Source organism: Lepidochelys kempii, chromosome 10 (genome assembly GCF_965140265.1).
Source record: "Lepidochelys kempii isolate rLepKem1 chromosome 10, rLepKem1.hap2, whole genome shotgun sequence".
Classification (NCBI taxonomy): Eukaryota; Metazoa; Chordata; order Testudines; family Cheloniidae; genus Lepidochelys; species Lepidochelys kempii.
In genome coordinates this window covers 53,837,733-53,853,254 of record NC_133265.1, presented here as the reverse complement: position 1 = coordinate 53,853,254, position 15,522 = coordinate 53,837,733, and the positions used below count along the sequence as shown (strand labels likewise).

General features: G+C 36.5%; 1 protein-coding gene across 4 annotated transcripts in view; it reads right to left on the bottom strand.

The window, feature by feature from the left end:
* Nucleotides 1–15,522, bottom strand: part of RORA (RAR related orphan receptor A) — a 552,459-nt gene that overhangs the window by 2,377 nt on the left and 534,560 nt on the right. For 3 of the 4 annotated variants that reach the window (XM_073303639.1, XM_073303636.1, XM_073303637.1), the window contains 5 exons: nt 13,981–14,113; nt 13,191–13,298; nt 11,078–11,188; nt 10,086–10,198; nt 9,357–9,517 (listed from right to left, as the gene is read on the bottom strand). In XM_073303639.1, coding sequence (XP_073159740.1) covers nt 9,357–9,517; nt 10,086–10,198; nt 11,078–11,188; nt 13,191–13,298; nt 13,981–14,113 — 626 coding nt within the window. Of the gene's footprint in view, nt 1–9,356; nt 9,518–9,587; nt 9,749–10,085; nt 10,199–11,077; nt 11,189–13,190; nt 13,299–13,980; nt 14,114–15,522 lie in introns of those variants that run through there. The other variant, XM_073303638.1, reaches the window with a different exon arrangement.

Sequence of the window (15,522 nt, the reverse complement as noted above, 5' to 3'; positions counted from 1 at the left end):
TCAATTATGGCTAGAGTATTTTTAACCTTCTTTTTGTACTTTGGAAACAAGAATATGTTAAAGGTGCCATAAAAATGGACAACATTGAAATCAGTTTGCAAATAAACCTCCTAACACTGCAGTTCTTTATACATTTTAAAAAGCCTTGTCTGGGGTTTGTCATATGTTAAATATATTTAAATTGGGAAAATACACTGTAGCTTGAAGCCTCCCATTGGCCCAAACATCCAATACAAAAACACATCTCCATAAAAGGAGCAGGCAGACAATACAGTTACATATAAAGAAGCAGCCAGCTAATGTCCTAATAGTCAAAATATTTACCACTGTTCTTTCTATAAATTGTTTCAAAATTAAACACAAAAATGAGGAAAAATTTGGATTTAGAAAGATATTTACAGTACATATGTCTTTTGTGAAATAAAATTCACTGTATTGCTTATGAATTCTCTGCATTTAGGTATTATATAATTAAAGAGATTGCAAGTGCTTGTAAAATTTATGCATCTTTATTAAGATAGTTTAGGGGGAATTCAGTATATTAAGCAGATACAAACATGGAAAGCATGCGGATATTGCCTAAAAATAAAGTCTGATGTCATATATATTATGCCAAGCTAAACAACTTTCTTGTGAAGTGAAGCTCCAGAAGGTAATGAGATTGTGAGGAAAGATATCCAAGTGAATATTGAGGCAGCAAAATCTAAATGTAAAGAGTGTATATTGATTGCCTGCATAGTCAGAATATTTCATACATTTTTATTTTCACAATGTAAAGGGGCTAAACATTTCATGTGGCATCATGTTTTATTTCATATGTGGTTAGTCTACTTATTGCTCTAGAAGGTTATTGCTATATTCTACCTCTCATAAAGGCCAAAAAACCCAAACCCTCTGTCATTTGTCACTGGCAGTTCCATATATGGAATATAAAGGTAGAATACAGCTTTTATTGTGTTAAAATTCCTTTAAATACCTGAATAAAATTCAAAGAATGGAATAGATACTAGCAATTATCCTTTTATTAAATGTTATATATTTTCCCTCTTTACCTGGTGTCTTAACAGCATTATATTGGGCTGCTAAGGTACACAGTAATGGGAGCTGAGCGAATACTGCAGATATTTATCTATAAATGGTTATTTCAATTTTTAAAATTAAATTTTTTCTATTGCATTTGGCTTCCTTGTATGTTTGCTTTCCCTGAACATTCCACCAAATAATTTAAGTGGCAGGAATATTCATGCAAATGTCACATTAATATTCAAACATGTTCATAGAAGGTGAATTTTAAAGTAATATATATTAATCATAAAAATCCAATTCTAAGAGGTGCACTCCTCCAATTAGGAAAAAGAAATATACTGAGTGTCCTAGGTGTCACAATCAAAACCAGCCAACACAGCTAAAATTTCAAACATTGAATACTCAGAGAAAACTCCTTATCACTAATTATTTCAGATTATTATACAGTAATTTTTCCTACAACAAATATTGATAAAATCCATTATCTGCCTGTGGGAGACTCAAATACAGAGCTGAACTGTAGAATAAATGATTAATTACAAACTGTGTGCACAGTTTTAGTAGTAACCCGGTTTCTGTATCTGTTTAAGAGTCCCTAACTCTGAAGACTAGGGAAGGTCTAAGCCAATCATTAGTAGACCTGGGCAAATTTTTTTTGACCCAAACTTTTTTTTTTGAGAAATATGCAGACTTGTTTTTGTGAACTCATGTTGATTTGGTTGCATTGTTTGCTTTGGAATACATATATTTTTAAAATCCAAATACTTTGACATTTCTGAAAAAAAATTGTCTCGGTTGAAAATGACTTTTGAAATTTGTTTTAATTTTATTTCAAAATATTCAAGCATTTTTAAAAACTTTTTGATTTGCCAAAAATTTCAAACATTTTCATTGTCAGTCTAATCCAAATGATTTTTTCCTTCTGACTGCTCAAAATTGCTAACGAATCAAAAAATCCATTGTTTACCCTTTATCATCAGAGAGTCCAGGAAAATACATGCACCAATGTCTGGGGCACTGAAATACAGAGGTAAAATTTATCTTGTAAACTGTACACATTGAACAGAAGTTGTGAATGATTTGCAAATATGAACAGAAGGATGTCAACCATTTCAGTAAATATCTTTAGACCTCTACCTTAGTCTTTACTCGTTCAGGATCAGCATTAGGGATTCTCTTCTAACAAAAATAAAAGAGAATGAGATCTGATCAAGAGACCAACCTTCTTAGGCAATTTTCTGTCTTAAAACTAAACCTGCATGCATTAGATAATCAACTGCATAAGCTTGTAGAGTGGTTACTTTAGACAGATTTCACTAGATTTATTTTTTTACATAAATGTAGAATTGGGATTCGTGTTATACAAGCGAAGAAAAAATGAAAACTCCCAAGAAAATGGAGAAATGATGCTTTTTAAAAGAATCATTTAAATCACATAGGTAAGATTTTGAGAAATCACTCTTCTTGCCCTGATTAAAGAGTCTCAAAATCTTGCCCATTGCATTTGTAATTTTTTACTTGTTTTTATTTTAGGTACAAAAGAAAGCAAAGCAACTCCATCAATTCTGCAGGGCTTCCAGAACCCAATATAGACATACTGTATTTGAAAAATCTTACACTAAATCCATAGAGTTTTGGCATTGACAGATTAGACTTTTCTGTTTCCTGCTACTACTGCAATTGCTGTAAGACTTAGATGTGGAAATGCAAAGATGTAGGTAGCTACAGTGCTTCTTTAAATGACATATTTTTGGTTTACAGTGAAGCACATAGAGCAACAGCAGGGAAGGTCTAATAACTTGTTCTCCAGGTATTCTTCTGGTTTTAATGGTGTTCTGTGCTATATGACTCAATGTAAAGATTGAATAATCATAGCATTTCCACACATATTATAGTGCATATGAAAAACTGAGTTCTCTTTGATAATTATAATTTAAACATTGAAGATTCATTTTTTGTTACAAAACACTCCTATGATTAAAAAATGGTGAACAGTGGGTCCTGAAATGAAATTTGAAGAATGATTTGTTTTCCAAGAATGTTTACAAAATTCTGTATGATTTTTAAAGTTCTATTTCTTCCTTTCTTTAATTTTTCATTAAATAAGACTGATGAGCAATGGGCTGGAAACTCAAATGAGGCACACATGGAGAGTTTAGACACATAAGAGTTCTACACAGTTCACTTGTGCCTTGGAGGGATGATGATATATTTTTCAAAAAGCAATTTGTCCCAGTAGTACTGGCCACCCTGTTGAAGAGTTTTAGTTGATCCCTGAGCACATTAGTTTCTGACTCTTAAACCCAACTCTGAAATAATAGGGCTTCTAGTGTTGATAACAAGATGGATTGTCATTCACAGTTAAGTCAATCATAAGGTGCTTATTTATTTACCCTTTTCGTCACCAATCAGCACAAAGAACTGTCAGAAAATAACTTTTATTTCTCTTTTTGAATAAAAGAAGGGCACAAAATGATTAAACAATTTTTATGACAGTGGCTTTAGGATTATTATCTGGCTGCCCCTCAACAACAAACAAGTGATTCAATCGACATTCCTTAGGAAAAAAAAGTAAAAAAAAAATCCTGTACAAATATGTATTTTTCCCTGAGGGATAAGGTTACACCCGCAAGTGCTCTATGTACATATTGCACTATAGAGGAATGAAGAACATGTGCAAAAAAGCAACAATGATCAAAGCTTACTAATCAATCCTTGTAATCATGATTCTGCTATGTTGTCTTGCATTTTGGAATGTCGTAACACAAATAGCTATATTCCTTTAATTAAAAACATAAAAAAAAAGAGGAGGAAATAAAACAAACCCCCCACACCTCTACTATGGCACATTCAATGAAATAAAAAGTTTTCCAAAGACAAATAGACAAATTCCATCAACAAAGTAATACAAAGTTCGTTCTTTTGTTTTTTGTTTTTGTTTTTTAGAAAAATTACATTACTTTCTTTCATTGTTTCACATTACAAAATCTTTTTTTTTTTAATCTTTACACAAATCACATTTTATTGCAGGAATATTTCAAGTGCCATCAAATATTTATAGAAGGGTTAAAAAAATAGAAGTCTCTCTAAAGTGGTCCAGACAAGGCTTTGTATAGAATAAATCTTTTTTCCACCTTCTATTTTTGAGTTAAGTATTTTGAATACATTTTTTATTCCACTGACAGCCTAGAAGCAGACACACACACATTCATGCATGTGTGCACACACACTCAGACCTTGGTCTCCATACTAGGATACATAAACTTTATAAAGAAAAACCAAACTTAAGAACAGCATCTCACATCACCTCATCCAATAGTTATTAAAAAGATGAACAGCATCAGTCACAAAAGTACATCAGAGTGGACCAACTGACACTGTACGGTAGTACCTCTTCTTTAAGAAAGCTTGAGAATGTTTCTTTGCCTTAGAACAGAAAACTGGATAGATGTCAACAACCCAAGACAATTTCTTTACAAATTATAAGGAGCAGCTCACTTAAGAGGAATAATTATTCCAATATCTTCAGCTATTCTCTGTAATGTCACTTTTTTTTGTGGTAGTGAGTTGGGAAGACTACAAAAGTTTCATACATCTGACATTCATTCACAGAGCATGAATGTGTATTTCAACTTGATATACTGCTGAACTTCTGGTCTTAGGCCCTTCAGAGGTTCTTAACAGACATAAGTCATCTGCCAATGTCCTGTTCCTATACTGTAGATTCATTATGACTAGCTATATTTAGAATCATTCAACATCCCCTCACAAAAAGGCTCTTTGGCAGCAGTAGTCTTTAAGTACATCTACCGCCCTGTTATCCTCAGAAAAAAAATCAGCCATCTTGACTACTAACAGTGATTAGGAAAGCACACTTATGTCAGGTGTACACTAATGGCCTGATTTTACAAGGTGCTGAGCACTCAGCAGCTCCCACTGAAGACAGTGAGAGCTGTGAGGGGTGCAACATTTTTGAAAATCAGACCACAAGTTATACGGCTTTCAGTTAGGGCTCTACTTGGCTTCTGGAGCAAACGTAATTGCTCCTGCAATTTTGTGTTCCCAAACAGTTGCATCTAGCAGCTAGATGTCAAATATCCCATCTGTTTGCACTCACAGACAAGGTAAAGTACTATTTACCAGAAAAAAAAAAGAAGGTAATGACAGAAAAAGGCCCAAAAATATTTAGCACGGTTACCTTACTTACTGTCAAACACAGGGTTTGTCTTTCACTCCTTGGAAAAGGTCAAGTCTTACTTACATTAGCTGACACTGGAATTAAGTTTAGTTGATCTTTAAGGGGCTAGCACCTGAGGCTGGTCACATTCAGAAATCTTTTGTTAGTAAAAAGCCTGCTTTAAATTAAATCCACAAATGCACAGATCAGAACGGAAATGCCACGTCAGACTAGTTATTCCAATAAAGTAAACAATGATTCCAGAAAACGCAAACTAAAAAGAACTGAGAGATGCATTTGACTGTTTTTCGCAGATACATTTTTCTGGGTCATTTTAAAGATTAGGGGCTCAATCCAAAGCTCCTTGCTTTGACTGTAAGGGGCTCTGGATCGAATCCTTGATGGTGAATGACTCTTGTGGGGGGCATGCAGGAGGGAATGAATGGTGAATGCTATACTCCTCCATGCTCTTTGACAATGCCCACTCATAACTTCAGCCTTTGCATTCATGAAAGTACAGGGACTTCTCCCTAAGTCTCCATGGGCACATCACTGTGAAGCAGGTGTAGAGAAGGTGAAGCACTGTCCCATCTCTGTCAGCTAGCAGAGCAGGATAGGGACACTAGGGAAGTAGAATGTGCCATCGGAGGCACAATCCATTAGAGTGTAGCAGCTCCATACAGACCCCAATGTGGGTCGCTGGTTAAATGCAATAATTCAAGCCTACGTGAGAGATGCTCAAATTATAAAAAAGGGAACACTTTATTTTGCCCATAATAACCCATTATCCTAATTCTCCCCTTAAAACAGTTTTACATCTGTGTAGCTCCATCTTCTCCAATTACTCCTCAGTTAACACAGTGTGAGAGGAGCATTAGGCCCCATAGATTTAAAGAGACACAGTCAACTTGAAAATCATTTGTCTGGAGGGTTTTTTTCTTAATAGTTACTGGCAACAACTACAGTGACTACAAATGAAATGTTAGTGAAAAAATATTCCTCTGTCTTATTAGTTTACTTTGTCTATATACAAAAAACTGTCATATGCACAATTTCACTGTTTTCCATACCCAGTTAGTTTCTACTTTGCTGAAAAGGCCCTTATTAACCTTAACGAACAGAGAAGCATAAAACCTTAAGAATTTTAATAAAACAACAACAGGCAATACTATTTAAAAATGTACTCTATACAAATGAATTTGAAAGACAAAAAACTTAATTTTATTAACATTCAAGTTGGCAGTGTCCCTTTAACACAATGTGTTGGAATGACTGCTATTAATTGTTAAAGTGCAGAGGCTCCAATTTGTCCAGGTAAATATACCATTCCTGCCATTTCAGTTTTAAAGAAAAAAAGGATTAAGTAGGTTTACCTGGGAAGTTGTTTAGGTATTTTATATATATACTTTACCACACAGATTAGTCACATACCAAAATCTTTTATTTAAATCTCTCTCCCTATCTCCTTCCTACACTAAAAAGAAAAAAAGTGATCATAGGAAAAGGAGCAGGGGCTGGATGGGTAGTGTAAAAACAATTACAGTGTGATCTTATACTCACACCAATCTTAGAAAATAAAGTTATTCATATTTTGGAGCATGCTGCCACTTCACAAGGTCTTTGGGGCATGAGCTGCCCTTTATTATATCTTTGTACAGTGCCTAGCAGAATATGGTGATAGCCCTTAGGTGCTACTCCAATTTGTTAATAACTTTAAGAAACTGTCTATATGGGAAAATGCAAAGTTTCACTTTGTTTCCATATAGCCCCAATTCAACACCCCAGTTGCTTCCAATTCAAAGGAGGCGGTTCCAGCTTTGCAGTGACTATTAAATGCCATTTCAGGCAAGCCACAGCTGCATAACACTTCTAACATGGGTGTAGACAACCGGGGACTAAACATTTAGGGATTGCATTAATAAATAAAGAAAACTGAATTTTGAACAGATTGTACATCTCACTTTATAATAAGTGGATAAATTTAATCCAAAATGACTCAAAGTGATAGTCAGTGGTTATATTATGATGTTTTATCTCTGGCTTCCCATATAAAACAGAAGTTGTCTACATTCCTGTCAGGCTTCATCCAATCTCAGAAGTACCATCGGAATGACACTGAGGCAGAAATTGGCTTTCCAGTGGCTGACTGAGGGCAGAGAGTTTGCCAAAGAAGAATTCCTGGATTAACATTCTGGTTCAATTGAGCTGGAAGATCAGGCTGCAATCCTAAAACTACTTTTCCAAATAAATATAGGGAGGGCTCCCTTCTCGTTCAAGCTAGATAACTTACCCTTAACGTTGTTTAATATGGCTCTCTCATTCAGAATTAATTTAATATTTTTAATTCTGACTTTTCTCCTCCTTTGGGACAAAATTCTGCCATCCATATTCAGGCAAAACTCCTTGTAAAGGGAATGGTAATTTGCATAAATAAAGACGGCAAAATTTGGCCCCTTATTAGTATAATGCATGGATCACAATCATTTTTGGAATTACACAACGTATGTTTATCATCTTACTGCTCATTCTATAGTCCACTCTCATGATTTTCGGGTTTCATGTAGAATATAAAATGCCTGCTTTCTACCAAAAGGATTGTGCCTTTATTTTATCAGTTTGCACTTATTTGATAAGCCTTAGAGAGTGCTTCTTTCCAAATAAACCTAGCTGTTTCTAGAGCCATACATATGTGCTCTAAAAGCAAAGGACTTCTCTGTTGTGCTGTGCTGGAGAAAATTGCTGGATTTTGAAAAACAGCCTGCTGAAGTCAATAACAAAATTCTCAGTGACTTCAATGGGACTAGGCTTTTGCTTTAAGTGCATTGTTTACCATGTGGAGTTTAAAAGTATATAACAGTATATATAACATACACACACACACACATATAATATATATATATATATATATATATATATATATATATATATATATATATATATATATATATATATATATTAGTATATGAGTATGTGTATATATTACACTCTGGTCAACATTTTCAAACATGGGTTCATAGAGTTGGGCATCCATACCCATATTTATACACCACAATTAAAGGCCCGATTTTCAAGGGTGCTTCACACTTGCAGCTGTGATTGACCTGCAGATGCTCAGCAAATTCTTGGCTGTGGGTGCTTGGCACTTCTGAAAAATCAGGGCTTTTATTTCAAAGGCTAAATATGGATTTAGATGTGCAATTTTAAACACACAGATTTGAAACTTTTGGGTTGTGTATAAAAATAAAAGCACCCTTTAAAAAGCAGCTGAGAAGCTAATTTGATTTTAGAAAATGTTCATCATTTTCAGACTCTAAAAATCAATGTCTTCATTTCAGGATGTGACCAGCCTGTCTTGAAAAGTAATGTTGAAAACAGCAGCATAAATACCTTCCAATGTATCAGTACCTTCCAAACCTTTTTCAGTTAAACTTGAATTTCTGGTGCACATGCAACACGACAATGAACACACTAGCATTTAATTTAAAGAAAAAGGTGCAAAATGAAAGTGCCTTATCAATTCAACAAGAAAAGCTATACCAGTAACTACTTTTTATATTAATTAAAACAATATATAAACATTATCTCTTTTTCTATATATAGTCTTCATGCCCATTTACCCTGTAATATATTATAATGCTATTGTTGCTATTGCTATGGACCCTTTTCGTGCCATTCTGCCTACTGGCAATCAATGGTAGATGAAAAATATTGTCCTTCATGAAACAATGAGCAAGTTGTGCAAACTGATGCTGAAACCTCTGCAGTACACACCAGTCGCTGGACTCTGCTGGGATCAACAAATTGATTGTTCTGTTGAAAGTCTGTGGGCAGTGAACTACAAGGAAAAAGAAACCTTCTGAGTTTAGTACCCTCATTCTGTGTAAACAGAGGTCAAAGATCGAGAAGTCAAGACAGAAAAAGGGTCCATATTTGTAGGCATAATGGAAATCATATGCATGAGAAAAACAAGTTCAACTTTGTTTCATTGTTTCCCATCCTTTGCCTGACCCCGACCGCCAAAAGATGTGCAGTGTGTTGGCTCCCTAGGTCTGTGCAGGGCCATATAAAGTGTCTTGGTTTTCTTTCTTTTTTTTCTTTTCTTTTTAACGTTTGTACTTCAGACATTCTAGAAGTGCTTAGGTGATATATTTACCCATCAATTTGCATTGCTGGCTCAAATTCTGAAGTGAACAACTCCTTGTACAATGGAGGAAAATGAAGTCGCACAATGTCTGGGTATATTGCTTTAAATGCCATAAGTTTTTCTGTATGTCGTCCACACAGTGCTCTTAAAGTAGACACTTTGCATATTAACTAGAAGAAAAACACACAAGAAAAATACAGTCATACACAAAACAGGCTCTCTTCTCTGATTTTGCTTTTAGGATCAACCACTTCTAGTTTACCTTGATTGTTTTCCTTAAAGATGAATTTTAGCAGCTAAAAGATGCACTTGCTTGTTTGATTCAAAGAGAGGAAATCATTAAACAGCACGGATTTTTTTGGGGCCTAATTCCACTTCTGTAGTAGGGCTGAAATAATAACCTGTGTGGCAAAAACATTCACTGGGGTAGTTGTGGGAACAGAGAGGGAAGGTATAAAGAGAGGAGACACTTGACGGCTTTTCATGAAGCTCAAAGTTAAAATTAGATTTCTCTAACCACTCTAGTTCTCTCTCCCCTCTACCTCAACCCTTTCTTCCCCCCTCTGGGTTCTCTTAGGAAGTGGTTGAAACTAGGCAGGCTGGATTTTGAACAAGCAAGTCTAGAAAAGGAGAGGGATACAAAGGCCAGATGAGAGCTGTTAGACAGTAATTATGCTGCTGTTACTAGTGTAGAATGCTTTCATGTTCAGAGGATGAGGCATAGTTTTTGGTGCTCACCTTTGTTAGAATTCCATCTTCTCGGTGATTCTTCTGCAGGACGTGCTGAAGTGCTAGCTGAATCTTCTGTTGGAGTTTTTCGATTTTTATCTTCTCCTGAAGCCATGAACGATCTAAATGTAAAGCAAGTGAATACTTCTGATGTTGCACACTGGCATCACAATATGCATAGAAATGTTCTTCGAGCCTATGCTACATTCATCTTTCCTGTTGCCAACCTCCCTTCCATTCCAGTGGAGTTTTATACAGGAGGTATTAGAGGATCTCGGCAAGCTTGAACCATATTTGTTAATGTGTCACATGCTCATAAGACTGTATTACAGAATATACAAAATTAAGCTAGCAATATTTTCATCCTGGAGATGACGAGATTATGTGATGAATGACTAACCAAAGGATTTTTGTTGCAAGGTTTTCTTTTTGACATGCAGAAAACAATTGAAACAAATAGTTTTAAGAAAAGCATATTTAAAAGAAATCATTCCTGTGCACTTCTTGGCAACCCAGGAGCATTACATCTGACATCGCCAAGGTGGCAGAACCAAACAATTCTGTGGTTCTTGCACTAAGAAAACACAACACTAAATACACTTGAGCTGCCAAATGGCAGGACAATGTAGCTACCATTCTGCAAATCAGGGGACACCTGCCACCCTTATTCACATGGTAGTATCTTTTGCTCCTCGAGGAGATCCATTAGTTTCAATGGAACTATTCACAGAGACATGTACAACTCAACAGGGACTAAGGGCAACAAAATTTGGGCATATATTAGGATGACTCATTTGAGCAAAATTACCCTTGCACCCACCTTTAAATATATCTGTTAAAGTAAAATCCAGAGTAGGAAATGATTAGGGAAGGGGCATACAAGAAGGTGATTACATTACATGCTTACGGGTTGCCTACCAGATTATCATTAAGGCATACTCCATAATAAAACCATCACTAGGTTCCATCAGACAAATGTAGAGTGATATTTTACATCTTACCTGCAGACATTAAAACAAATGCAGAAAACAAAGCAATCTCATCTTCTGTCAGGTGCATAGAACATAAGCTCTTTCCAAATTCAAACACAAAACTAATGAAGTCTTCACAACCTGCCAAAAGGAAGGTATGTATCATTCAGGATTTCTGAGGAGACTGCTTCAAAGTGATGGCACAGTTATTTTATTCTGAGGGAGGAGGCTAATGGATGTGAAATACCTACAAGACCAGGGCTCCTCTCTGTAAAGAAGTATGGATTGATGGTAGTTGTATCATAAAGTTGAAGCTAGTAGCCCATTATGGGCCATTTTTATACACCTCCAACTTCCCCCAATCTTCCTGAAGTTTTGTATCTTTTTCTGGTAAATTTGGTAAAAAGCAGATCATTTTATAACTTAAAGTCATTTAATAGACGTGAACTACCACTACACTTTCCAAATATCTAAACAATTTTTGGCTGACTTGATCTCTAGATGACTTGGCCTAAAATTTTAATATTGGTTTTGTTTTATTGATGAAGGAAGTGCCTTTGGTATTTTTGGGAGGGATTGCAGGGAAATGCATAAGGAGCTGTTTTAAAGTGTATCAAGAGCAACTGTACTATATATGTTCATAAAAATAAAATGACCTCCATCTGACTCCAGCTGCTGGGTGGTGCCAGAGGGTGAGGCAGGAAAAGGAGGAAGGAAGAGAAAGGAGACCGGGGGTGGGGTGGGGCAGGAGTATGGGAAAAATCATGAATATAATGGGTTGGGGACCTAGCAGACATGAATTGGGATAGGGGTGGCTCCCAACCTCGAAATGGGACTAGCTCTAGAAGATCCAAGAGGAGCAGGAACATCAGAGGAGACAGGACACTAATGAGGCAGGACAATAGTGATGAAGTGGAGTGCAGGGGAACCCAAAAACATAGACGGCAAATGAAATAGGATAGAGGAGATAGCCATGGAAGAAGATGCAGGGAACTGAGGGAGGCATATATAGGATGTATGCACAGGGAAATATGGAAAGAGGAGGACAGGGAAAAGCAGAGTGCTGCAAGGTTTTGATGTGGATAGGAGCCTCCCCATCTCTTCTTCCTTTCCCTTCCACCCCCATCTGCCATGCAGGTATAACTCAGATTACCACCACTATCACACATGCTTCCTACAATCTGCAGGAGGGGAGCCCCGCTTTAGAGGGCCTTGGAGGATTTGTTGGAACTGGGCTTTCCCCCGCAGATCTTATACACCAACCTGATTTAGACTTTTTGGTGCTCATGGAGAAAAAAATTAAAAAGTTAAGGTTGAAAGTATATTTTGGTGGAGTCCAGCTAGCAGCCCGCATACAATATTACTACCTGAACTGTTCATGTCCATACTTTGTACCTTTGGGTATTTTAAATACATGCAGAATATCTGTAAAATGATACAGCCAGTTCTTCACTGCCATATTATCCTTCAGCACTCAATGTTATCTTATCCAGCTTACACCCCATACACAAACTTAATAGTATCTCCCAGATAAAACTGGCAAAAATATACACAAAAGGTCAAAATGGCAAATTACTGGGAAATTGAAAAAAAATTCAATTTTTATTCAAGTGATCTACTTCCAATAATCTCACAGCAATGTTATTTTCATCTTTGTGTATATACGTTCTTGAAAGATTAAAAAGAAGACCAGGAGCTTTGAAAGGATAACATTGTGGTGTCCAAATTCACCCAAGAAATTGCTTTTCTGTATAGTTAGAATGTATCAAATATTACTCCAGTTATCAAATCTGGGTGCCTAAACTGAACGCATATTCAGATTAGCACTGACCTGTTTAAAACAGATATCTGGGTGCCTGATCTGAACACTAAGGGCCCAATTCTGCATTCTGTTACATGATTTCAATTTCCATTGAACTCAACTGGTCCCCAAATTTAGTCAACCAACTTTAAAAAGTGGACCCATACATAGTACCTTACATAATAAGCAATCCAAGACTAGATTTTGAGTTACCTTTAAACTTTTCCCTTTGTAAGCCTAACACAGTGTTTAAGTCCCAGTCTATTTTTTGTACATGGTCCTCTTTCAGTTTCTAACCTCTTTTCTACTTGTTTTTATACAGAGTACTTGAGATTTTCTTACCTAATGACTTGAAAACATCTGGGCTAGCGTACTTGCCGTCAAAGTATACTGTATTGTTTTGGGAGTCAAAGGCACGGCACATTCTGATAAACACAACCTCTAAAGATCCTAAATGCAAACAATACACAGAGTTGATTACACAGAGTTAATTATTTTAACAGAGATTTCAGTTACAAAATGGAAGAACTTTTTAAAAAGGGATTTTAAAATGTAATCTAGACTGCATTCAATATAGGTCCAGTACTCTACTGGTTTCTGCTGTTATAACTGAGAACGGTTTGATTTACCATGAGCATTAAAAGAAATCTCTAAAAAGTTAGTTACATTAGAATAAATCCAGTGTCCCTCCATTGAAGTCAAGGCAATTAAATTGGATTTACACTGGTGAACATATAAGAACTTCTCCATTTATTTGTAAACCACATCATTTGTATAATATCTTCCTTATAACAAAGTCTGAACTTCTGCCTTGAAAAGAGCTATTCACTGTTATCAAAACAAAATCAGAAATCTATATTATGTTCTAGACCCAGCCATTTGTACCCACTCAATACTTCCACTGTTTCTAATGGAAGCTCCACACAGATACATACACACACACACACACACTTCCATCCAGAACATCTAAGATGAACACATGTATCCAAGGAAAGAGCTATAAAACTTGTGTTTTTCAGTACAACCTAACAAGGAAATATCTGAAGTCAAAACTGGCTTCAATCATTTTACTTACATAACATTTCCCTAGGTTAAAAGCTCGTTAGAAGCAGGCCTCAATTCACCAACATACCTGCTTTTAAAAGCACGATTTGATCATTTTGACACAGTTCCATAAAGCCATCAATGCGTTTGGCAAACTCCACGACATACTGTATAGCTTCTGTTATTTTGACTGCACATAACTGCCACATTACCTCCCTCTGCTGTTGAAGAGAAAGGGATAAATCACTATTCAAGCTTGTGTAAGCCACTTTTCATAAAGGAAAATGAAGTTAAAAAGCAAAGCAGAGCTCCCAACCCTCGCCAACATTCATGAGTACAATTTAGGAGGCAGAGAGGGTAAACAAGCCTCATAGAGGCATATGTATACGTGCAGCACTCATTTACTGTTGGCAGTGAGATCTAGGCTGGGACTTCTTGTCTCAAGAGACAGATTCTCCCCTCAGACGCCTGGGTACTGCTTCCAGTGATTTACACTAGAATTGTATGCGTGCAACAGAAGGCAGAACTGGACCCAACAGACATAACTAAGCTCTCAAAAGCAATTCCATGCTTCTTACCAAGTACTCTGTTTCCTACTGAATTTAAATCAAACAAGGAGATCTTAAAATATATATATCCCATATTATTTATGGTATTGGTATCCAGTCATTTGCACCACAAATGCCTCAATTTAGAATGAAACTACTTATGTAGTATAAAAACTGGGACTTTTTAATACGATAAACGTTCTGCAGAGAACACAAGAAATATTTATCTGAACAATAGTGGGTTTAATACTACTTCCCAAGAACTGTTTCACTGGTAAGTGCTTTGTGACGTTCAGATGGAAGGTGCTATGGAAATACAAACACTAATTAAGCATCACAAAACCTTTGAGGAGGACAGCATTGTGCTACCCATTGTACAGGTACACCAAGGCACTGTGAAATTAAGTGACTTGTCCACAGTTGCAGAGTGACTCAAAGGCAAAACTGTAAACAGAAACCAGGAATCCTTACACCCAGTTCTAGGATTTTATTCTCCAAACAGAAATGCACTATCTTAAATAATAATTAACCTTGCACATTACATATTAAGCAGCCAGTGCAATTTAGGGGCCAGATTACAGCATGGCCCTATATTGTCATGCAAGAATGAAAACAGGAATAAGACACTTGCATTCTATTCCCTGGTGCAGCCTCCTTGCACTGTGGCTGGAAGTGCAGAGAACTGGGCAATCCTTCCCTTCCCTCACCCATCAAATGGTGGGCAGAGCCTCTGCTGCACTTCCCAAAGCTCTGGCCAGAGCAGCTGAGCTGGCAGAAGGGTTGAGTCCTTTACCAAGAGTAAAAGGTTCTTTAAGCCAGATAAATAAAAAGAAAACAAGCGAGAAAAAGTGGGACCGCTAAACACTGAGGATGGGGTAGAGATTAAAGAATTTAGATTTGGCCCGACACCTAAATGAGTGCTTTGCCTTAGTTTTAATATGGGTAATGAGGAGCTTGGAGGCAGTGGCAGGGTGGCTAATGGGAACAAGGAGTTGGAAGTAGAAACTACCACATATGAGATGGCAGGCAAACTCAAACAGCATAATGGGACCATATTGGGTAGCCCAGATAATCTCCATCCA